The sequence below is a fragment of the Cervus elaphus genome, chromosome 5, assembly GCF_910594005.1.
Source record: "Cervus elaphus chromosome 5, mCerEla1.1, whole genome shotgun sequence".
NCBI lineage: Eukaryota > Metazoa > Chordata > Mammalia > Artiodactyla > Cervidae > Cervus > Cervus elaphus.
This window is the reverse complement of record NC_057819.1, coordinates 1,987,472-2,008,027: the sequence shown is the minus strand read 5'-3', so window position 1 is coordinate 2,008,027 and position 20,556 is coordinate 1,987,472. Positions and strand designations below refer to the sequence as shown.

Here is a 20,556-nt window from a genome sequence, read left to right as displayed (position 1 = left end):
CGGCTGGGAGGACGTCGACCAGGCACCTGTCCTGCGGGTGGGGCCGGCCGGAGGCCGAGGGGGGCGCTGGGGTCCCCGGGAGAAGGGCAGGCGTGCCCATCACCCCTGTTGGGATTTTCCACCCGCCCCCTTCGTGGGGAGCCTGGGACCCGCCTGCCCACCTCATCCCCTCAAAGACCGATGAGAGCCCAGGAGATGGCTGGACGCCTGGGCGGGACCCTCTCGTGCATCTGAGGGGTGGTCCCCCTGTTCAGGTGGCGCCTGTTAGAGGAACCAGGAGAGAAGAGAGCTGTGTTCCTCAACTCCCCACCCCCGCTCCCACGGCTAAATTCTGCTTCTGGTGGCAAGACTGCCCCTCCACCCCAGGAGGGCTGCTGCCCATGCCGCCCCTGCCCTCTTCCCACCTGCCTTCAGCGCCCTCAGGTGCCCCTGAGTGCCCACACCCCATGCACACACTCACACCTGCCTCTTTGCCCTACCCAGGAGCAGGGAGAAGCTCCTGAAGACCCAGTCCTGTCGCCCCCTGTTGAGTGTTGGACCCCAACCAGCCATGCAGAGCGAGGACTAGCAAAGGCTGGTTCCTTTTTCTCTCACTCAGCTCCTCCTGTCACAGGAAGGCAAGAGCCACCAGTCTGAGCCCCTGGGGGCTGGTGGGGAGGCTGGGCCCCACGCCAAGGTTCTCAGGTGCTTCCTCTTCTGCAGTAATCCCCAGGATCATCCCTACCCCCACACCCCCGGACGCAGTGATCTCAGGACCCTCAGAGCAGTTATTGTTGACATGGTGAATATTATTAACCCATTTCACAGAGGAGGAAAACCGAGGCTCAGAGAGAGGGTCCCAAGGTCAGGAGCAGAAGTGGGAGGCAGACAGAAAACACTCATCCCACACCCCTAGAATAAGTCGCCCACAAAGCAGTAATAATCGGCATCATCTTCGGGTTGCACGGGGCTGATGGTCAGGATGCAGGTGTTGTGGGCTGCATCCGCAGCTGCGGAGAAGCGGTCCGGGATGCCAGGGGCCCGGTGTTGGTCCTCCTCTGAGCGGTAGTAGAGGAGCAGGCGGGGGGCGCTGCCTGCTCGCTGCTGATACCAGGACACGCCGAGGTCCCCGATGATGGCGTAACGGGGGCTGATTGTGCAGGACAGTTGGGCCACTTGGCCTGGGAAGACCTGCAGTGCTTCTGGCTTGGTCAGGGCTGGCTGGAAGGCTGAGAGACACACACTCAGGTCTGGCCTGGGCCCCTTCCCTCCGGCCCCTGCCCCACAAAGCCTGGGTCAGACTCCCCAGGAGAATCTGCTCCCAAAAGCTCACAGTTCTTACTGTGGAATCAGCACTGGGTGGGCCACAGAGCGGGCAACCCTTAAGCCCCGTCTTCCCAAGGAGCCACGTGCAGCTAAGAGTCCAGAATTCAGAGGGTGGGCTGGTGGCCTCTGGGTCCTCCTGCTACCCACCCTCACCATTGCCCTGCAGACCCCCATCACTTAGGTCACACTGGCTTGTCCGAAACCCGGCTACAGGCTGATCACCCCCAAGAAGCCTCCTGGGCCGTTACTATATCCATCAGCTCAGTCTCCAGCCACTGACTGCTGGAGACCTTCTCAGGGGTAGCTTGTCCCTGAGGCCCTGCGGGGCGGTGACTAGGCCACACCAGCTTCCCCTCTGAAAAACTGAATAGGTGACCGGTCTCTGAGACCCGCCACTGCCCCCCCCAGAGTCAGAGTCCAAAGGGACCCTAGCCATCTGGTCACTCACCAGTGGGGAAACTGAGGCCAGGTCTCTCCCCCTCACAGCCCCTTTGGAAACCATCCCCCTTGCCCACTGCGATTTACTTCCCCGCAGCGGTCTTCTAGAGCCCCGTGCTGCCTTCCACACACACACCCCAGGTGAGCCAGGCCTGGGGAGGGCTCACCTGCCAGGAGGGCCCCCAGCAGAAGGAGGGCCAGAGGCGGGCAGGCCATGGCCGGAGGCAGGGAGGCAGGCGGGAGTCCGCTGTTGTGCAGGCGGTGCTCCAGGTGCTTCAGGACCTCCACGCGAGGGAGGCCGCTGGACCCCGACACGGCATGCAAATCGTCAGCCCCCTGACGGGGGGAGGGCGGTGCCATCTCCCCAAACGTCAGCGAGCGGGCCTGTGGGGCCTCCTGAGAGCAGGAGCCGGAAATCCACAGGTGCAGTCAGAGCAGGTGGCTGCTTTCCACCGAGGTCTCATGCGTACGGTCACGTGCACAGACCTCACACGTGTGGCTCGAGGGTCACACACACACACACACACACATCCCTGCAGCCTGTACCCAGACCAAATTTTATAAAATCTCCGTTGCCCCAGAAGGCTCCCCCAAGTGCCTCCCTGACCTGTAACAGCCCTCCGTCCCGTTACAAAGCTCCCACTGTGGGCCCCTCTCTATGGCACCTCTGTGACGCGGCAGACAAAAGACAAAAGACCCCCCCACCCAGCAGCTCGAAAGACAGAAGCCCCTGGGCGAACAGAGGGGTGGTGGCTGGAGCCGAGGGCGCAGGCGGGCATCTGGCCGCAGCCGCTCCCGACCGTGCCACAGGTCCCCTGGGGAGAAAGCGCTGGCCTGTGAGTCTGGGAACGCTGCTGCCCGCAGGCCGCCTCTGTGCGCCTGCTGTGGTTGAAGCGCGTCCTCCCCCGAACCTGCCTGCGGCGGGGCTGAGGCCAGCGCTTCTCGTCCTTTGTCCAGGTGTGAACGCCGAGGGAAGCAGAGTGATGCTGGCGGGCTGCGCTGGGATCTGGGCCTCCTCTCTTCTGCACTGAGCTCTGCCCCCAGAAGGGCACAGACGGCCTGACCACCTGGCGGGCAGGCCCGCTGAGAAGGAGGTCTCCTGAGTCCAGAGGCCCGGCCACAGGCAGACGCTGAGGGGCCGTGACACGGTGCAGCACGCTGGAGAACGCTGGCAGCTTCTTACAAACGGAAACATACTCTCCCGGAACAGCCCGGCACCCCCCTCCCAGGATTTGCCCCCGAGAAAGAGAAATAAATGCCTGTTCACCCAGAGACCTGCAGGCGAGTGTCTGTACTGGCCTTCCTCATCATCACCCCACACGGGAAACGACCCAAAGAGCAGGCGGTGAGCAGATCCACAGACCGGGGCCCCTCCAGGCAGGGGGACCCTCCTGGGATGAAAGGAAGGACCCACCGACACGGTGACGACCCCTGTGGATCCCACACGCAGGGAGTGCAAGGCTCTGCCCCGTCGGCCGCCTCCCTCTGTGTGACAGCCTGGCTGGGAGTTTGCGGGGGTATGAGGGACATGTTCTGTATCCTGACTGTGGAGAACACATCGAAGGGTGGCTGTGAACGGTATGCCAATCATACCTCAATAACAACAGGGGACAGAAGAGGAGGAGGCCGGGAGTGCGCCTGGGAAGGGGGCCTGCAAGGTTGGGGATGCCCCCACCTCCAGGAACTTCCCCCACTCCCCGCCTGGGAGCTCTGTCTCTCCTTGTGGGTGGTGGAGGCGGGGGGCGTGGGCAGTGGTCTCTGGACACCCCTGGGCCCGAGGCTCCAACCCCTGCTAGAGCCCTGCACTGGGAATGCCCGGGCCCCCCCGAAAACCCCGTTACTCAGATACTGGGGGGAAGGCATTTCCTGCTCAGACCTCTAGGCAGCTCCCACTGTCATGGAGACCAGCTTGGAAGCTGGCTGAGGGGGCGGGGGAGGGAACCTCAGTCTTCTCTGATCCAGCGAGCAGGAGAAGGAGAAGGCCGAGGACCCTGGATTAGCTGCAGAGACCCCCTGGGCTGAGCAAGGAGCTCCGCTTGAGCCCACCCACCATCACCCCCCCCACCCGTGCATCTCCCCAGGGCCCACCCTGCAGTCTGGCTCCACCCCAGCTCCTTCCCCAGGTGGGAAGTTGGGGTCCGAGGGGTCTGTCCCCACCACGGCCATGTTTATCACGGTGATGTTTGGAGGTAAGTCACAGGGGGTCCCCTGTGCTGGCAGATGGGTGGGGGTACGTTCCCTCTGCCTTGTGGAGGGGGGAGAACGAGGAGGCAGTGTGGGGAAGGGGGTGCCCATGGGATGAGTCTGGGGGGAGTCGCTTGAGGGAAAGCCCCGCCCAGGCTGGGTCCTGGGCGAGGCAGGCAGGCTCCTCCGGGCCACACAGCTGCTGTGGCGCTGCTGGGGAGTGTGTGTTCCAACTGCCCCATCTCTTCGCTGGCCAGGGGTCCTGCAGCTCTCGGGGGTGGGGGGCACCTGGCCTTCGGGGGGGGGGCTGGTGCGGGATGGGGGCGGGGGCTGCATGGTGGAGGCAAGAGTTGTTCAGACGTCTGGGGAGATGGAGTGGGGTACATTCCTGACCCTGTAGGCAGGAGGGAGGCAGAGCGTCCGGTCTGGGGGGAAGGGCGGGTGCCATGCACCCACCTCCGCCCCTCTCCCGCAGCTGGCTGCTGGGAGCTGGTGAACATCTGGTGCAGCCTCGGGACCCTCACCGCCCACCTGAGGCAGAGGTGCAAGGTGCCCCCTGACGGTGAGGGGGCAGCGAGGGGTGCTGGAGGGCCAGCTGAGGGCCCCCCCACCCTGGCAGGGGAAGTACCATCCCTGCCCTGCCTCCCTCTCCACCCTCTCAGCGACCATCGCCCTGCTGGCTGAGGACGGGCACCTGGTCAACCTTGTGGAGGGGCTGGAGGAGGGGCCTTCCCCGGCGCCCTCCATGACCAGCCCCCTGCTGCAGGAGCGGGGAACCTATGTTCTGGTGCAGATCATCAGTAAGTGGGGTCCAAGATTCGCGCCCCCCTGCAGTGACGTTGGAATGTAAGAGGAGAGACAGCATCCACGGGGCACCCATGCCCTGCAGAGCCCCCAGCCTGGCCAGGACCCAGCCCTGTCCTTCCCATCCAGTGCCCTGTCCTGAGCCCAGGCCGGGGGGTAAACACGTCCAGAGTTGGGGTGGGGGGCTGCGGACCACCAGCCAGCCAGTGATCAGACTCCCTCCCTCCACAGAGGGGGAGGGAGGGGACCCCACGCGCTATGAGTCCCTCCTGGAGAACCTGGATGGGTGGTGTCCAGAGATGGCTGGTGAGTGTCACAGGAGAGCCTGGGGGTGGGGACGCCTGCCCGCCCACGCACTCAAGCAGAGCATCCTGGGCCTCACAGAGGAGCTGCGCTGGCGGTCGGGCCTGCCCCCCCAGGGCGACGGCCGGAGGCGGCGCCTGGGCACTCAGCGTGGCCACCAGGAGCAAGGCCCTCCTTCTCGGCCCCGAAGGGTGGGCTCCCTGCTGTCCTGGACCCAGGAGCCAGGGCCTGGAGCCAGGTAAGGAGGAGACACAGACCCCAGGGGGGCTGCTCACACCCAGAAACGGGACCCCCTTCCCAGGGGACGGACGGATGTGTGTGCTGAGAGGTGGACCGCAATGTCAGCCTCCTTTGGAGACACACTGTCCCCGAGGACAGGCCCCCATCAGCCCGCTGGGGGCTCGGTGACCGGGGGACGTGGGACAGGGCCTGGTACACAGTGGGTGCTCCGTGCAGAGACTGAACGAACTCAGCGGAGGCAGCAGCTCCGAGTGCGTGATGGCATTTGAAGGGCCTGCTCCTCTGCTGGCAGGCCCCGTGACCTGGCACATCACAGCCAAGTGGCCGAGCTGGACTGAGATCCAAGGGGGCTGGCCGTGACCTCTGCTCGTGTGGTCAGGTGCAAAGGCCCGAAGCATTTCTCCTGCTAAATTTTCAATTACGGGGAAATTGCATCAGCAAGAGGGGCAAGGTCACCGGCAGAGCGTGAGGCCACCGTGGGGCCCCCAGGGACAAGAAGGGTGGAGGGGCAGGGGTCCCTGAGATGAGGCGGCATGCTCCTCCGGGGTCTCCAGCCGGCCAGAGTCGGACGCCCTTGAGGCTTGAGGTCAGCAGTTAATGCCTCACCGTCCAGTCAGCGCTGCCTATAGGATTACGCAGGATGACAAGGGCGACCTCCGCACCCGGGACAGCAGCTGAAGGGGCGGCACCCCACGCTGCAGCAGGACTTCCATCTCCCACCACCCTGCCCCCTGCAGACAGTCCAACGAGAGGGGACACAGCAGGCTCGGCTAAAATAAAGGCTTTTAATTGCACATTTTCATCTCGGATCATCTGTGGGGTGAGGGACCCCCTCCTCACTCCAGGTCCCAGCTCTGTGGGTACAATCTGACGTCGTGGTCCGGCTGTTGGTGGGAGGGGGGTGAAGGTGGGTGCAGGGCTGGCCACCCAATCTGCTCTGGTCTCTTAGGGCAGGGAGCTCAGACCTGTAGAGAGAGGAGGTCAGGCCGAAGGTACAGGAGCACCTGGGAGGAGTGGGAGCACCCAGGAGGAGCGGGAGCACCCAGGAGGAGTTGGAGCACCCGGGAGGAGGAGCACCCAGGAGGAGCGGGAGCACCCAGGAAGAGGAGCACCCAGGAGGAGCAGGAGCACCCAGGAGGAGCGGGAGAACCCGGGAAGTGCAGGAGCACCCAGGAGGACCAGGAGCACACAGGATGAGTGGGAGCACCCAGGAGGAATGGGAGCACCCAGGAGGAGCAGGAGCAGTGAACTGCCCCTCCCGCCCCGGCGCAGGTCAGGCAGCGGGCGCTCACCGTGGTTGTACTTGCACTGCTTCAGGGCCTCGCTGAAGCCCTCGCACAGGGTCAGGTCGCTCTGGGTGGTGGAGCAGTCCAGGAACTGCCTGATCTCATAGGCACAGGGCCCCGTCTGCAGGGGCTGCGGGGCGGCACGTGCCGGGGCCTGGGGCACAGCACAGAAGGCAGCTGGGTCAGCTCGGGGTGGGCACCCGGGAGAGGACTCCGAAGCTGGGGGTGGCGGCTGCCCCTCCGCAGACCCCTGGCTCTGATGCCTCAGGGGTCCCTAGCGGGTAGTGTGCCCCAGGTCTCAGCGGCTCCATCCCTGAAACAGGGTGAGCCCACAGCCCTCTGGAAGGCCCTGCCGCTGCTGCAGTGGTGCGGAAACCAGAGCAGGTGGGGCGGGAGGTGGGACATGGGTCTAGAAAAGCCCAGGGCGCTGCTGCTTTGAGCTCCAGGCCAACAGGTTCTAACACCTTCCTGGCTCAGCCACGCTGATTCTCGTGATCCCTGACCCCATCACTAAGCCCAAATGTGGCTCAGGACTGGTGGGGTGCCCAGTGGGGGACAGGTCAGCAGACCCAAACTCACTGACTACCAGTCACCCCTGGGCGCAGGAAGGGGCCTCCTGGGGGGTGGGGGGTGGGAGGAGAGCGGGCACTCAGGAGCTCCAACAGCCCTCCCTTCTACTAGGGTTGGGCAACTTTGGGCCGTCTGTGACCCCTAAGGGCCTCGGTTTCCCCATCTTTAAAGGGCTGGTTGGTGTCTGTCTACGGGGTTCTAGGGACCTTAGCCACAGGGGATGAGTTGGGAGAGCCTGCCTGTGAGTGACCCGAGGCCAACAGCCGAGTGAGCAGTAGGACCCTTCTTGGGGCGTCTCTGGACTGGCGCATCACCCTGCGCTGTGTCGGGCCTCATTTTCCTCTGAGCCCTTGCTCACCTGCTGGGCTGCAGGCTGGGCGGGCTCTGAGCTCCCCCCACTGAAGGCTCCGGTCAGGGCGCTGCCCACGACGTGGCCCACAGCCGAGCCCACGGCCACTCCGGCGGCGGTGGTCGCCATCTGCGCCATCAGGCCGGGCTGGCCCGACGGGGCGGGGGCCGCGGCCGCGGCCGAGGGCGGCGGGTGCGCAGGCGGGTGGGCGGCAGAGGGCGCGGCGGGGCGGCTGCGGGATGCGGGGAGAAGTGGGGTCATTCCTAGTCGGACCCCCGGCCGGGCAACCACAGTCCTAGACGCGCAGCGGCGGCCCCCCGCCCCGCCCCCGCCAAGATGGCGCGGCCGTCACCAAGGTCACGCTGTCGCGTCCTTGCCGGGCCGCCCTTAGCCCGCGCCCGCTGCCCGGCGCCCGCGCCGGCTCCTACCTAGCTGGCCGCGAGGCCACGCTACGGCTCCCCCGGGGCATGGTGGCGGCGGCGGCGACGGGGCCGGACGAGCCGAGTCGGAGACGGCGACGGCGGCGCAGGCTGTGGCTCCGGGACGGAGGCGGTGGCGCCGGTCCCCGCCGGCGGGGCGGGGCCGGGGCGGGGCCGCGGGGACACGCCCCCTTCGGGAGGCCCTGGGCCCGGTCACGCGGCACCCCCGCGGGTCCCCGGCTTCTCCCTCGGCAGCTCCGGGGGTCGGTGAGTCTACGCCCTCCTGGCAGCCTGTCCGAGCTGTGTGCGCCCTGGGGAAACGGAGCCGCTGTGGCAGGGCGCGGAGGGCGCACGCTGGGGCCACGGGACGGTCCTTCAAAGGCCGCGTCGAAACGCGGCGAGCCGAACCACGGGCGGTCTGGCGATCGGCCGAGCCCTGCTTCTGCCCCTCCCGTGGGGCCTGGCTCGCTGGCTCCTGAGTGGCCCCAGGGTCGCGGGTGGACTGGGGCGGATACAAAGCACGCACCCCTGTCTGCCCCGAGCAAGCCTCGCAGGACTGCTCACAGAGCACCCACCAGGAGGCGTCCAGTACCGCCCCCCCCCCCCCCACCTCGGTTCAGTTCAGTTCAGCTGCTCAGTCAGGTCCAACTCTTTGCGACCCCACGGACTGCAGCACCCCAGGCTTCCCTGTCCATCACCAGCTCCTGGAGTTTACTCAAACTCATATCCATTTAGTCGGTGATGCCATCCAACCATCTCATCCTCTGTCGTCCCCTTCTTGTCCTGCCTTCAATCTTTCCCAGCATCAGGGTCTTTTCCAATGAGTCAGTTTTTCGCATCAGGTGGCCAGAGTATTGGAGTTTCAGCCTCAGCATCAGTCCTTCCAGTGAACACTCAGGACTGATCTCCTTTAGGAAGGACTGGTTGGATGCAGTGCTAGACCCCGACCATGTTTACCCGGCGTGTCCTTTCCAAAGGCCGTCCCCTGCGGGCCTAGGGGCGTTGGTGCGAGTATGAATTCTGTGGCCTCGAATATTACCACTTGGTTCCAAGTCCAGGGCAGGGTCATCGAGATTCAGGATGCTTCCCAGCCGTTCAGGAACGGCAGGTTTTCACGGTTTTCATTTTTTCTGAATGAGTTCTGAGTGGTCATATCAGTTCCCTTGGCGGGGTGGGCTCCCGACTTTCCTATCCCCACATCACTGTTCCCTACCCCCAAGGGAGGCCTCCTGGCACTGGGACTGCAGGGCAGATGAAGTCAAGAGCAGAAGCATGGGGTGGGGGGCTCAGGTGGGGAGAGGAGGCCCCTCTGTGAGGAGGGGACGGCAGGCAAGCAGGGAACAGGGGCACCGGCAGTGTCTGGCAGGCTGGGTGATGTCACGACTGCGTCCCGACCACACAGTCCTTTCAGCCAGCCCGGGAGGCAGGGTCCTCCCCTGAGCCCCATCTGGGCCTGGGCTTCAGTTTTCTCCTCTCTGCAATGGGGTGGCCGTTTGCCTTCAGGAGAGGGGAGCATGTAAAGGTGGCCACTCTCTTCTCGCAGACATGCCAGGCCTGGGCCAGCTTCCACCACTTTGCTCCTGCAGCCCCTGCTGACCTGCTCTTGTTTGCCAAACAGGCCCCTCCTGGGCTGATCAGGGTCCCCTTCCTGCAGGAAGCCCTCTGGGACCAGCACAGCTTGCTATAACTGTGGCTTTCCACTGTGGAAACGTGGAAAGGTTGTTACTAAAAACTCCCATGACTGGTGGATTGCAGGTCCCCAAAACAAGGCCACGCATCCCTGGAGGCACTCGAGACCACTTAAGGTAGTTAAACATTTTTACTTTATGCATTTTGATGTGTATCAGAAAGAAAAAAAAATGTATCATCAGTTCATTAAATCCATGATTTCTTGACCAATATTGCTAAGATGAGGCTGAAGTAGGCATTTCCATTTTTAAAAAAGTAAATCACTCTGAAGAAACAAATGGCAGGACTTCCCTGGTGGTCCGGTGGTGAAGAGTCCATGCTTCCAATGCAGGGGGCATGGGTTCGATCCCGGGTCAGGGAACTAAAAGCCCACATGCGTTGCAGCCCTGCCAAAAAATTTTAAAAAGGAAGAAAAAGATGGCAAACGGCCTAGGGAGTGAAAAAATCACAGCAGTCGTCCCTCTTCTCGCCCTCTAGGGGTCTCTGTGGAGCCTCCCTGGAGAGGCCGCGGCGGCTCCGGGGACTGGAGGGGGAGGAGGGGGTTGAGTCCGCGGTGGCCCTCCCCTCGCTGCCCGTCTCCTCCCTTTTCAGGCACAGCCTCACCCTGCGGCGGCTCAGGGGCCGGCCCGCCGGGACGGGTGTCACCGTGTCCCGGCTCCCCGGGGGTCAAGCAGACTGCCTGCGCTCGGGGTCACCGCAAGGGCTGTATGACCCTTTCCCAGTGTGGTCACGACCCCTCCCTCTGACTCTCACAGACACGTCCTCGCCTCAGGAGGCTGGCCCTGAGGGCCTCTGAGGAGCCTGCTCGTCAGGCCAAGGGGCGGCGTGGGGTCCCCAGCGCCCCGCACAGACACTGCCTTCTGACCACCTCCTTCCAACAGCTGACCTGCGAAGAAGGCCTCCTGACCCCTCATCCTGCCCGGTGGTTTGGAAGAAGCCTCATCTGGCTCCTCCCTCCTGGGGCCTCAGTCTCCTCCTCTGTGAACTGGCGGATTCTGCCAAGCTGACGTCCTGGCCAGCCGCCTCCCGTGGCTCAGGGTCCCCCGGGACACAGCTGGATGTCCCTGCTCGGGATGCACCTTCCCAAGTTGGGCCTGTCAGGAGGCGGGGGCAAGCAGGGAAACTCGACTCCTCTCAGACGGCCCATCGCGCTGGGGAAACTGAGGCCCGGAGCAACGGCACCCCCCCCCTCCCCGGCCAGGGTCACCCGCCAACACCGCCCCCCGCCCCCCTCCAGTCCCTCCGGGCCTCCGAGACCGCAGCCCGGCACGCCGCGGGAAGGACCGGATCTGCGGGCCGGGCCACCCCCACTCCCTGGCCGCCGGCGCGGGGCGAGTGCAGAACAAAAGCGGGGGCGGGGCCGGGGCGGGGGCGGGGCGGAGGCTATAAGGGGCGGCGGCCGGCGGCGGCCCAGCAGGCCCTGCAGCCCCGGGGCGGATGGCTCGGGCCGCCGGGCTCCGCGGCGCGGCCCCGCGCGCCCTCCTGCTCCCGCTGCTGCTGCTGCTGCTCCTGCCGCTGCCGCTGCTGCTGGCCCGGGCCCCGCGGCCGCCGGTGAGTGTCCACCGCCCGCCGCCCGGCAGCCCCCGGCCCCGCCCCGCCCTCCACGCCGAGGGGCGCCGGCCGGCAGAGCTGGACCCACGGGGGCGTCCGGGAGTGGCCCGTTACCCTGAAACGCTGTCTGGGTGCCCCGGGGGCGTGATGGATAGTGAGCTTCCCGTCCCCGGAGGTATGCAAGTGGAGCCGGCGCCGGGATTGCTTGGACTGGCTGGTGAGCGGGACACTAGACGCACGCCGCCACCACCCGCCCAGCTCTGGGACCTGCCCCCTGCGCGCCTCCCCGCCCCCCACCCCGGCCGCGATCCTGGGGGTGTGTGTGTGTTGCAGGGGAGGGACAGCGGGAGTGGCTCTAGGGCTCCCGACACACCATAGGGACAAAGACCCGTGGGTCTCCAGCTGGCGTCAGCTGCCAGGTGTGTGGCCTCGGTGAGCACGCCTCCAGGCAGGAGGGCGCGAGGGGTCTGAGCCTGGCAGAGACAGATGCCACCGCCTGGGACCTGTGAGTGGCGGGATCGGGAGGCCGTGGAGCCGGGAGGCAGCCTGAGCGTGAGAGCTCCGGCGTGCCCCAGCGGGGCGGGTGGCAGGGGGACACCCCTGTGTGTGCCAGCCTGCGTGTGCCCTGAAGGCTGCGCCCTCCCCAACAGCTGGGGCTTCGGGGGACCACTCACAGCCTGGGCTACTGCAGGCACATAGCTCCCTGGGTGCCTGGCCCGCTCCGGCGTGCCGCTGAGCTTCCAGCCTGACCGGGCAGGGATGGGGGGCAGGGATGGGGTTGTTAGCGGGGATGGGGGCGGGGGTGCAGGCAGACTCTCAGGGGACAGCTCCGGACGAGGGAGGTATGGCCAGCCTGGGCCCCTCTGTCCAGCCACGCCAGCTCTGCCCTGGCCAGTCTTGCCCCCTGGCAGCGCTGGGGATGGAAGGGGTGGTGGGTACCTCGGGCCAGGGGCCCTGCCTCCTCCCCAGCCCTGCCCGGCCCCCTAGGCCTGGGGGCAGAGTCTAGGGGTCACCCTGGGGAGCTGCTGAATCCGCGGGTTTAGGAACCGGAGGGATCTGGGCTTTTGAACCACATGGCCCTAGGTGAGCCCTCCGGCGCCTCGGTAGCCCTCACCCCCAGCCTTGTCCAGTGGGCGGGTGGGAGGCGACAGTGCCCACTGCCGGGCCAGAGAGCGTCTGCAGGGAGGCCAGGAGAGCTGGGCACAGGATCACGTTCCATCACCTGGAGCTGCCACTGTGCCGCTTGTGCGGGGTCAGGCGGGGTCTGAGCCGGGCTGTTGTCTGTCACCCCGCAGATATGCAGGGGGCACTCGGGGTCACCTAGGACGTGCTTATCCCTGGACGGCTGTTGGCAGGGCCAGGAAGGCTCTGTAAATATTTATCCTACCAGCTCACAGCTTTCAGGGTTGATGAAAGCCCTGCCGCCCGCCCGCTGTGGGGGACCCCGCCTTCCCTTCTGGAGCCAGCAAGGGAGGTGGTGGTTGGGGGGGGGGGGGGTGAGATGGACCTGCCTGCCCAGGAGCAAGTGGTGTGACTCGGGGGGGGTCACTTGACCTCTCTGAGCCTCAGAGAGGCCCGGGATGGTGTGCGGATGCTCCCTGCCTTCCTCCCAGCCTGCAGTGTCCTCCCCTTGGGGTCGCCTCCTGCCCACCGCAGAGGGGTTGGCTATGGGGACCTGGGCCAACGGCAGGCAGGCTGGAGAGGGCACGCCCAGCCCAGCCGTGCCCAGCGCTTCCCAGTCTGGGGGCCTCCTCACTCCCAACTGCTGGCTGCCTCCCATTTTCCCGATTGCAGGTTGACCCCTGCCCAAGTGATTCCTCGAGGATGTGTGAGGCTGTGGTGTGGTGCCCGTCGGGGAGAGGTGGGGTGAGCGGGCTGGGCACCTCCGCCCAGGGCAGGCCCAGGGAGACGCTGGCCAACGAGCAGGCAGGCCTGCAGGGAGGACGAGCAGTCGTCTCAGGAATGTGGGTTTTGGAGATGAGCCACAGCTTGGGGGTTGGGGGGGCCATGGGTGGGGAGGCCTGATCCCCAGGTCTAGGTCCAGCTCTGGGCTCCCTGGCTGTGTGACCCTGGGCCAAGACCTGGACCTCTCTGGGCCCTGTCTCTTCCCCTGGGAGTTGGGGCGATGCCTGCTCCCTAATCCCCCAGGGCTGTGGTTGAGGCAGGCGTGGTGTGTGCTCACCCCCACCTCACTGCCTCCCGGCAGCCCTGGGCGGGGTGGGGGGGTGGGACTGGCGCACCCAGGTGAGCGATCAGGCCTCGCAGCTAGGGAGAGACACCAGCCCCAGGACAGAAAGGACGTGGGGGAGACAGAGTGTGCGAGGGTGGCGGGGCAGGGGCATGCGTCCTGTCCCAGCAGTGGGGAAACTGAGGCCAAGACCCTGTGGGTGGTGGGCTCCAGCAAAGGACCTCGCTGCCCTGGGGCCCTGATCGTAGAGCCTCCAGGAGTGGTGACCATGACGTGGGCAGGGAACCAGAGGCCCGGCTCACAGGTGGACCCGGCGCAAGTCACTCTTCCTTTCTGGCCCTGAGAGCTTCCTTCCAGCTGCCACTCCTGCGTTCTGATGTCAAGTCTGGAGGCCTGGTGGGGAGGTGGGGGCTGACCGCCAGGTGGGGGAGGGCAGGACTTTGGCAGAGCAGCGTCCCAGAGGGGGAGAAGCCAGCCCAGGGAGGGAACTCCCTCCGTGCCTGCTGCCCCAGAGGGCGTTACAGAGAGAGGTCGGTTACCCTTCGCCGCAGCCCCATTCCCACTGGACAGATAGGAGAGTGGAGGCTGAGAGAGGGCTGTGAGTTGCCCAGGGTCTCCATGGCGTGGAACTGGGCCTTCTGAATCTCAGGCCAGGGATCTTGCCACTGCACTGAGGGTGCCAGGATGCAGGGGTCTGGGCCTGTACCTAGCGCCTCATGGGGGCAGGAGAGGAAGGCACGGTGGGCGTGCCTATCACCCACCGCCCCCCTGAGGCTTGCTGCTTAGGCCTCCCTGGGGAAGCAGAAGAGAGGGGAGATTTTCCCTCGATGGCAGGCTGGGCTCTGGGCTCTCTGGGGCTCCGGGGGAACAACACAGCCCTGGCTTTTCTGGGGAGGGTCCTGGGACCCCTGTCACGGTTGAGGAAAGGATTTCTGTTCCTCCTGGAGGTCACGGAGCTGGTGTGGGGAGGAGCAGGGGCGGGCCCGGGGCCCACCTCCCCAGTGTGAGACCTGGACGTGTGTCCTCCTGCCTGACGCCGGGGGTGGGGGTGGAGGGTCCAGTGAACCCTGCCCCTAAAGCGTCTGGACGACAGCAGGTACTTGGTCATTTCCCCTTCCTCCTCTTCGGTCGCCCTGGTGGGGCCAGTCCCTCCCCTGGGGAAGGGGGACCCCAGCCTGAAGGACAGAGCAGAGCTGAGGTCGGGGTGTGCTGGGAGCGCAGAGAGCCTCCTGCCCTGCCTGCTGCTCCTTCCTGGTGGCTCTGGCATCGGCAGCTGGCGGGGGCTGGGATGCTTGTCGGAGCTCTGGGGTGCCCAGGGCCTGGGAGCGTTGCCAGAGGCTGAGGCTGAGGGTGGGGCCCCAGCGGCCCGGCTCCTGCCCCAAATATGGCTCGGGAAGGCCACAGCGGCGTGGAGCAGACAGGCCGGGCCGGATGGCGCTGAGGCTCCCCCAACTCTGCTGTGACCCACACCGGGCCCTCACCTGCGGCCCAGGGTGCCACGGCCCCCGCTTGGCTCCGCTGTGTCCTTGCGGGCTGATCCCGCGGGCTCTCCCTACCTCTCTGAGCTTCCACTTTTTCCAGGCAGGGGAACCACGACCTTCAGGCTGGGATGTGGGGAGGGTGGGCGCGCCAGGTCAGAATCGCCCCTCCACTGGGCGAGCGTGGTCCAGGGGCCCTGGCAGGGTGGGGGCTGGGCGTCTGGGAACTGCCAGCGCCCCCACCCATGTGGAGAGGACACACAGAGGCCGTGCCCCCGCCAGCAGCAGCGGGAAAGAACCCAACCACGGCCAAACACATAAATAACTGAACGATAAAAGTTTTAAAGATCGTTACTTAAAAAAAACAAGTGCGCCCCAGCGATCAGTTCCCGGTGCCCTAAGTGGCGCCGGCCCTGTGCTGAGCGCGGCCTGGTCGGTTCACCCCCAGATCCACGCTGGAGGGAGGGATCCCCCCTACTTGTCAGGTGGGCAGATGCAGGCGGGGCAGGGCGGCAGCCCCCCCATGCTGGTGGGTGGCCGCAGTGGATGTCCTGGGCAGGGGCCAGCTCACGGAGCTGGATAGGACAGACCTGGGGGCTGGGGGTGCCCAGGAAGAAACAGAAGGGGAGAGGCATCTGCTGGGGGGTCCCTTCGGGGCTGTGTGAAGAGGGCAGGGGGGCCTGCAGCCCCACCCACCCCTCCCTGGCCCAAACGGCGCGAGTAAGTGACCCTGGGCACCTGGGGCCCTCCAGGAGGGGGCAGGAGGCCTTGGGATCAGCGTCTGGACGCCAGGCAGCCCGCACCAGACCGCCGTGCTCCCCGATGGCCTCCGCTGGAGTGAGGGTGCGCTGACGTCCACACCACTGACCCGGGGCCTGTCTCCCGCTCAGGACGCCCCCCGCCGCCACCCCGTGAGCAGAGGACCAGAGCCGTGGCTGGAGGCCCCTCCCGACAGCGATGCCCCCGCCCTGGCCGCCCAGGAGGCCCTCCCGCTGGCTGGCCACCCCAGACCTCCCCGCTGCGGTGTGCCTGACCCGCCCGATGGGCCGAGTGCCCGCAACCGACAGAAGCGGTTCGTGCTGTCAGGTGGGCGCTGGGAGAAGACGGACCTCACCTACAGGTAGGGCCGATGACCACAAGCTGGCCTTTGACCTCCACCTGCTGTCTGAGACATACTGGGGCGGCGGGGGGGCCAGATCCCTGTGGCCAACATGATGGAGTGTCCCCTGACTCCTGCGTCTGCTGGGCAATGCCCCAAACCCACACTTAGATGCACTCCCACACCCTCCCTCGGGGGCACGGTCTCTGCACGTCTGGCTGCTCCGCAGACCCGTGGGGCACGGCCATCAGTCACCCACACAACCTCTGCTGGCACCATGCTGCGGGCCAGGCCCTGGGACTCTCCATGAGGCAGACACGACCCCTCCTCCGGGGGAGCGAGGTGCTCCCCACGCCCGGTTCAGACCTAGCACCGCACTCGGGATCCGCACAGGGAGGGACCCGCCAGGGCAGGCCGGCTGATGGCTCGGGTGGCCTCGGCCCCTGGTGCTGAGACTTACATATCCTGCAGTGGGGCGGGGTGGGGAGCGGCGTGAAGACGGGTGTGGTGGCCCATGTCATTGCAGCTGGGACTCCTGGGGGCCCCAGAAGTGTCCTGGGTGGGGAGCCTGGGGACCCAGGAGGGGCAGGTCCCGGGGCCCAAGGTCTCCCCACAGTCAGTGGCACGGTCAGGTCTGGGGGGGGGCCTCGGGGCTCCTGGGTCCTTTCCGCCCAGTGCAGACCCTCGCAGGTACCTAAGGGCACACAGACCACACGAAGGTGCGCCCACGTGGCGCAGGGAGCGGTGGGCACCCTCGGAGCACACCGGGCCTGCGTCCTGCACGCCTGCCCCCTCTGTGCATCTGGGACAGCCAGCGGGGGCTGACGCTACCCTGCGAGCCAGACCCAGCCCCCCCACCGCCCCCGTGCTCCCCAGGATCCTCCGGTTCCCATGGCAGCTGCTGCGGGAACAGGTGCGGCAGACGGTGGCGGAGGCCCTCCAGGTGTGGAGCGACGTCACGCCGCTCACCTTCACCGAGGTGCACGAGGGCCACGCCGACATCGTGATCGACTTCACCAGGTGAGCCGGGGGCCTGGGGACCCCCCCACCAACCCCGGGAAGGAAACCCACCTGCCAGCAGCCCTACCACCCTACCCACCCCACCACCACCACACAGGTACTGGCATGGGGACAACCTGCCCTTTGACGGACCTGGGGGCATCCTGGCCCACGCCTTCTTCCCCAAGACCCACCGAGAAGGGGATGTCCACTTCGACTACGATGAGACCTGGACCATCGGGGACAACCAGGGTAGGGGCTGGGGCCCCACTTTCCGGAGGGGCCCTGCCGAGGCCCCAGAGCCGGGCCCGGGCTCGGCGTCCGGCTGCAGGAGCTCGCGCATTGCCGGGCTGTCTCCCTCTTCCAGGCACAGACCTCCTGCAGGTGGCGGCCCACGAGTTTGGCCACGTGCTCGGGCTGCAGCACACGACAGCTGCGAAGGCCCTGATGTCCCCCTTCTACACCTTCCGCTACCCGCTGAGCCTCAGCCCGGACGACCGCAGGGGCATCCAGCAGCTGTACGGCCGGCCTCGGCTAGCTCCCACGTCCAGGCCCCCGGACCTGGGCCCTGGCACCGGGGCAGACACCAACGAGATCGCGCCGCTGCGGGTGAGGCCCTGCTCCCCCACCCCCAACGGCTCCCTCTGCGGCCCCACCATAGGCTCCTCCTGACCCTGCGCTCTCACCCCAGCCGGACGCCCCGCCAGACGCCTGCCAGGTCTCCTTTGACGCGGCCGCCACCATCCGCGGCGAACTCTTCTTCTTCAAGGCAGGCTTTGTGTGGCGGCTGCGTGGGGGCCGGCTGCAGCCCGGCTACCCTGCGCTGGCCTCTCGCCACTGGCAGGGGCTGCCCAGCCCTGTGGACGCGGCCTTTGAGGATGCCCAGGGCCACATCTGGTTCTTCCAAGGTGAGTGGGCCAGGTCACACTCAGGAGACTGCTGGGAGCCAGGAACATCATGGCCAAGGGTAGGGACAGACAGACGGGATGAGCAGATGGACAGATGGAGGGGGCCCCAGAGTCTTGGGGCCCAGGGAAAGCGTGGCTCACGCCTTTGGGCACAGCTGGGAGGCTTCCTGGAGGAGGCGGTTCTCGAGGCTGGAGTAGGTTGGAAGGTATTGCACCCCGTGAAGCACGTGTGATCCTGGCCCCTGGTCTAGAGACGAGGCTCTGGGGCGCAGAGGTGGTGAAGTGACCTGCATGAGGGCACAGCTTGGAGAAGGTCGGGAGGGATGTGAGCTCACTGTGCCAGAGATGGGAGCCTGGAGCACGCCAGGGGCAGGGCCTGCTGCGTGAGGGCTGACACCGGGGTGAGCAGCCAAGTGCAGGGAGGGAGCAGGCGCCCAGGTGGCCTCTTCGCTGCTCAGAGCGACCTTTCCCACCTGTACCTCCCGGGGCTGCTGGCATTGCCCAGTGTCCTTGGGGGTAGGGGTGCCAAGCAGGCGTTATTACCGGCCTTTTGTGTTTTATGGACAAGGAAACTGAGGCTGGGAAGGTCCGAGGTGGTGTTGGTGGCGGAACGTGGCCGCTGGGCAGCCCTGCTGCAGCACACGCACCCCCAACCCCCCCGTTTCTCCAACAGGAGCTCAGTACTGGGTGTACGATGGCGAGAAGCCGGTCCTGGGTCCCGCGCCCCTCTCTGAGCTGGGCCTGCAGGGATCCGCGATCCACGCGGCCCTGGTGTGGGGCTCCGAGAAAAACAAGATCTACTTCTTCCGAGGCGGGGACTACTGGCGCTTCCAGCCCAGCGCCCGCCGCGTGGACAGCCCCGTGCCGCGCCGGGCCACCGACTGGCGAGGGGTGCCCTCGGAGATCGACGCGGCCTTCCAAGATGCTGAAGGTGTGCGGGGGGGGGGCCTCTGCCCGGCCCGCTCCCACTCCGCCCCTCCTGCTGCCAAGGACCGTGCTGACCCCCTGTGCGCCGTCTTTGTGGCCGTGGGCACCAGGCACAGCATGGAGGCTGGCTGGGGCGCATGCCCGGGCCCCTCGGGGGTGGCTGGTGAAATCACCACCACCACATGCTGGGGGCGTCCGAGGTTCCAGCCTGTCAGGCTGGGTGGTGGCTCAGACCAGACCCGGGGGCAGGTGGAAGGGAAGGGCTCACCCAAGGGTAGGAAGACCCTGGGGCTTCCCTGGTGGCTCAGATGGTAAAGTGTCTGCCTGCAACGCGGGAGACTCAGGTTCAATCCCTGGGTCGGGAAGATCCCCTGGAGAAGGAAATGGCAAGGCCTTCCAGTACTCTTGCCTGGAGAATTCCACGGACGGAGGAGCCTGGTAGGCTACCGTCCATGGGGTCGCAAAGAGTCAGATACAACTGAGCGACTTCACTTTCTTAAGGGCCGCCTGAGGCCCTCGGTTTTCAAGGAGCCGAGCAGTGGCCAAGGCCTGCGCCCACCCCTGTGTCCACTTACCAGGCCCTGACCCTCCTGTCTCCTCAGGCTTCGCCTACTTCCTGCGTGGCCGCCTCTACTGGAAGTTTGACCCCGTGAAGGTGAAAGCCCTGGAGGGCTTCCCCCGCCTCGTGGGCCCCGACTTCTTCAGCTGTACCGAGGCTGCCAACACTCTCCGCTGAGCACCGCCTGGCTGTCCTCAGGCCCCTGACACCTCCACACTGGAGACCGTGGCCGTGGCCGTGGCCCTGGGCACCAGGCAGGGCACGGAGCCGCGTCTGCTGGGGGGGTGGGCGAGTGCTGCCACCAGGACTGCAGGGAGGGCCACGCGGGTCGTGGCCACTGCCAGCGACTGTCTGAGACTGGGCAGGGGGCTCTGGCATGGAGGCTGAGGGTGGTCTTGGGCTGGCTCCACCCAGCCTGTGCAGGTCACATGGAACCCAGCTGCCCAGGGTCTCCGTCCACACCCCTCAGGGTCGGGCCTCGGCAGGGCTGGGGGAGCTGGAACCATCACCGTCCTCGCTGTGGGGTCCCACGGGGGCTGGCATGTGGGTGTCAGGGTCCTGCGCCTCCTGCCTCCCACAGGGGTTGCTCTGGGTAGGTGCTGCCTTCCAGTTTGGTGGTTCTGGAGACTTGTTTCCCAGGATCCAGGCCAAAAGGCCCGGTCAGCTGTTGGGGGTGCTTCCTGCCAGAGACCCTGCGCCCTGAGGGCCCCGGTATACCTCAGTCCTATCACGGGTCAGATCCTCCAAAGCCATGTAAATGTGTACAGTGTGTATAAAGCTGTTTTGTTTTCCTTTTCTTTTCTTTTTTACTGACTGTCATTAAACACGGTCATTTTCTACCTGCCTGCCTGGGGTGTCTCTGTGAGTGCAAGGCCAGGATAGGGGTGGAACTGGACCAGCGAGTTGGGAGGCTTGGCTGGGGACCCGCTCAGTCCCCTGGTCCTCGGGGCTGGGTGTCACGTTTAGGGCTCCCCCTGCCCCATCTTGTCCTACTTGAATGCCTACAGTGGCTTCACAGTCTGCTCCCCACTTCCCCAGCGGCCTCTCAGACCATCGTCCAGCAAGTGCTGCTCACCTTTCCCGATCCTGCCACTGTCAGGACACAGAACCAAACTCAAGGTTACCTTGCCTGACTCCTCACTCTCTGAGATCTACTTGCCTGGCACCCTCAAAAAGCCAAGGATCCGCCTGCGATGCAGGAGTGAGTGAAGTTGCTCAGTCGTGTCCGACTCTTTTGCGACCCCATGGACTGTAGCCTAC

The 20,556-nt window shown here is 66.1% G+C and overlaps 4 protein-coding genes across 10 annotated transcripts; 2 read left to right on the top strand and 2 right to left on the bottom strand.

Annotated features, from left to right (window-relative positions):
* Nucleotides 1-772: 772 nt before the first annotated feature.
* VPREB3 (V-set pre-B cell surrogate light chain 3) lies at nt 773-3,563 on the bottom strand. The gene is made up of 3 exons (XM_043901214.1): nt 3,019-3,563; nt 1,911-2,139; nt 773-1,208 (listed from the first exon to the last, which is right to left on the bottom strand). Exons 1-3 carry the CDS (start codon nt 3,271-3,273, stop codon nt 892-894), a joined length of 801 nt encoding a protein of 266 aa, XP_043757149.1. The 5' UTR covers nt 3,274-3,563; the 3' UTR covers nt 773-891.
* On the top strand, nt 2,103-6,176 carry C5H22orf15 (chromosome 5 C22orf15 homolog). Of its 7 annotated transcripts, XM_043901216.1 has the most exons (7): nt 2,103-3,088; nt 3,194-3,321; nt 3,825-3,932; nt 4,403-4,489; nt 4,590-4,727; nt 4,963-5,272; nt 5,904-6,176. In XM_043901216.1, the coding sequence occupies exons 3-7, from the start codon at nt 3,908-3,910 to the stop codon at nt 5,950-5,952; spliced, it is 609 nt and encodes a 202-aa protein (XP_043757151.1). In that variant the 5' UTR covers nt 2,103-3,088; nt 3,194-3,321; nt 3,825-3,907; the 3' UTR covers nt 5,953-6,176. The 7 variants fall into 7 exon arrangements, with proteins under 7 accessions (XP_043757151.1, XP_043757152.1, XP_043757154.1 ...); XM_043901217.1 differs by lacking the exon at nt 3,194-3,321; XM_043901219.1 differs by lacking the exon at nt 2,103-3,088 and having other exon boundaries at nt 3,268-3,321; nt 3,867-3,932.
* Nucleotides 6,041-8,066, bottom strand: CHCHD10 (coiled-coil-helix-coiled-coil-helix domain containing 10). Its single transcript, XM_043901223.1, has 4 exons — nt 7,908-8,066; nt 7,489-7,711; nt 6,567-6,714; nt 6,041-6,239 (listed from the first exon to the last, which is right to left on the bottom strand). The coding sequence occupies exons 1-4, from the start codon at nt 7,946-7,948 to the stop codon at nt 6,220-6,222; spliced, it is 432 nt and encodes a 143-aa protein (XP_043757158.1). The 5' UTR covers nt 7,949-8,066; the 3' UTR covers nt 6,041-6,219.
* Nucleotides 8,067-10,978: 2,912 nt separating this feature from the next.
* On the top strand, nt 10,979-20,135 carry MMP11 (matrix metallopeptidase 11). The gene is made up of 8 exons (XM_043901213.1): nt 10,979-11,138; nt 15,695-15,924; nt 16,780-16,923; nt 17,021-17,154; nt 17,270-17,511; nt 17,594-17,810; nt 18,484-18,741; nt 19,340-20,135. Exons 1-8 carry the CDS (start codon nt 11,025-11,027, stop codon nt 19,471-19,473), a joined length of 1,473 nt encoding a protein of 490 aa, XP_043757148.1. The 5' UTR covers nt 10,979-11,024; the 3' UTR covers nt 19,474-20,135.
* The last annotated feature ends 421 nt before the right edge of the window (nt 20,136-20,556 follow it).

Excerpts from the sequence above, each read along its gene's own strand:
- VPREB3 (XM_043901214.1), bottom strand. The coding sequence starts at position 3,273 with ATGTCCCTCATACCCCCGCAAACTCCCAGCCAGGCTGTCACACAGAGG. Across the intron at positions 2,140-3,018 it reads GTACAGACACTCGCCTGCAG|GAGGCCCCACAGGCCCGCTC; the intron begins GTCTCTGGGTGA and ends TCCTGCTCTCAG. Across the intron at positions 1,209-1,910 it reads GCTGGGGGCCCTCCTGGCAG|CCTTCCAGCCAGCCCTGACC; the intron begins GTGAGCCCTCCC and ends TGTGTCTCTCAG.
- C5H22orf15 (XM_043901217.1), top strand. The coding sequence starts at position 3,908 with ATGTTTATCACGGTGATGTTTGGAG. Across the intron at positions 4,728-4,962 it reads TGTTCTGGTGCAGATCATCA|AGGGGGAGGGAGGGGACCCC; the intron begins GTAAGTGGGGTC and ends CTCCCTCCACAG. Across the intron at positions 5,273-5,903 it reads GAGCCAGGGCCTGGAGCCAG|GATTACGCAGGATGACAAGG; the intron begins GTAAGGAGGAGA and ends CGCTGCCTATAG.
- CHCHD10 (XM_043901223.1), bottom strand. The coding sequence starts at position 7,948 with ATGCCCCGGGGGAGCCGTAGCGTGGCCTCGCGGCCAGCTAG. Across the intron at positions 6,715-7,488 it reads CCCAGCCTGCAGCCCAGCAG|GCCCCGGCACGTGCCGCCCC; the intron begins GTGAGCAAGGGC and ends GCTGTGCCCCAG. Across the intron at positions 6,240-6,566 it reads GCAGTGCAAGTACAACCACG|GTCTGAGCTCCCTGCCCTAA; the intron begins GTGAGCGCCCGC and ends CTCTCTCTACAG.
- MMP11 (XM_043901213.1), top strand. The coding sequence starts at position 11,025 with ATGGCTCGGGCCGCCGGGCTCCGCGGCGCGGCCCCGCGCGCCCTCCTG. Across the intron at positions 17,155-17,269 it reads GACCATCGGGGACAACCAGG|GCACAGACCTCCTGCAGGTG; the intron begins GTAGGGGCTGGG and ends TCCCTCTTCCAG. Across the intron at positions 17,512-17,593 it reads ACGAGATCGCGCCGCTGCGG|CCGGACGCCCCGCCAGACGC; the intron begins GTGAGGCCCTGC and ends CTCTCACCCCAG.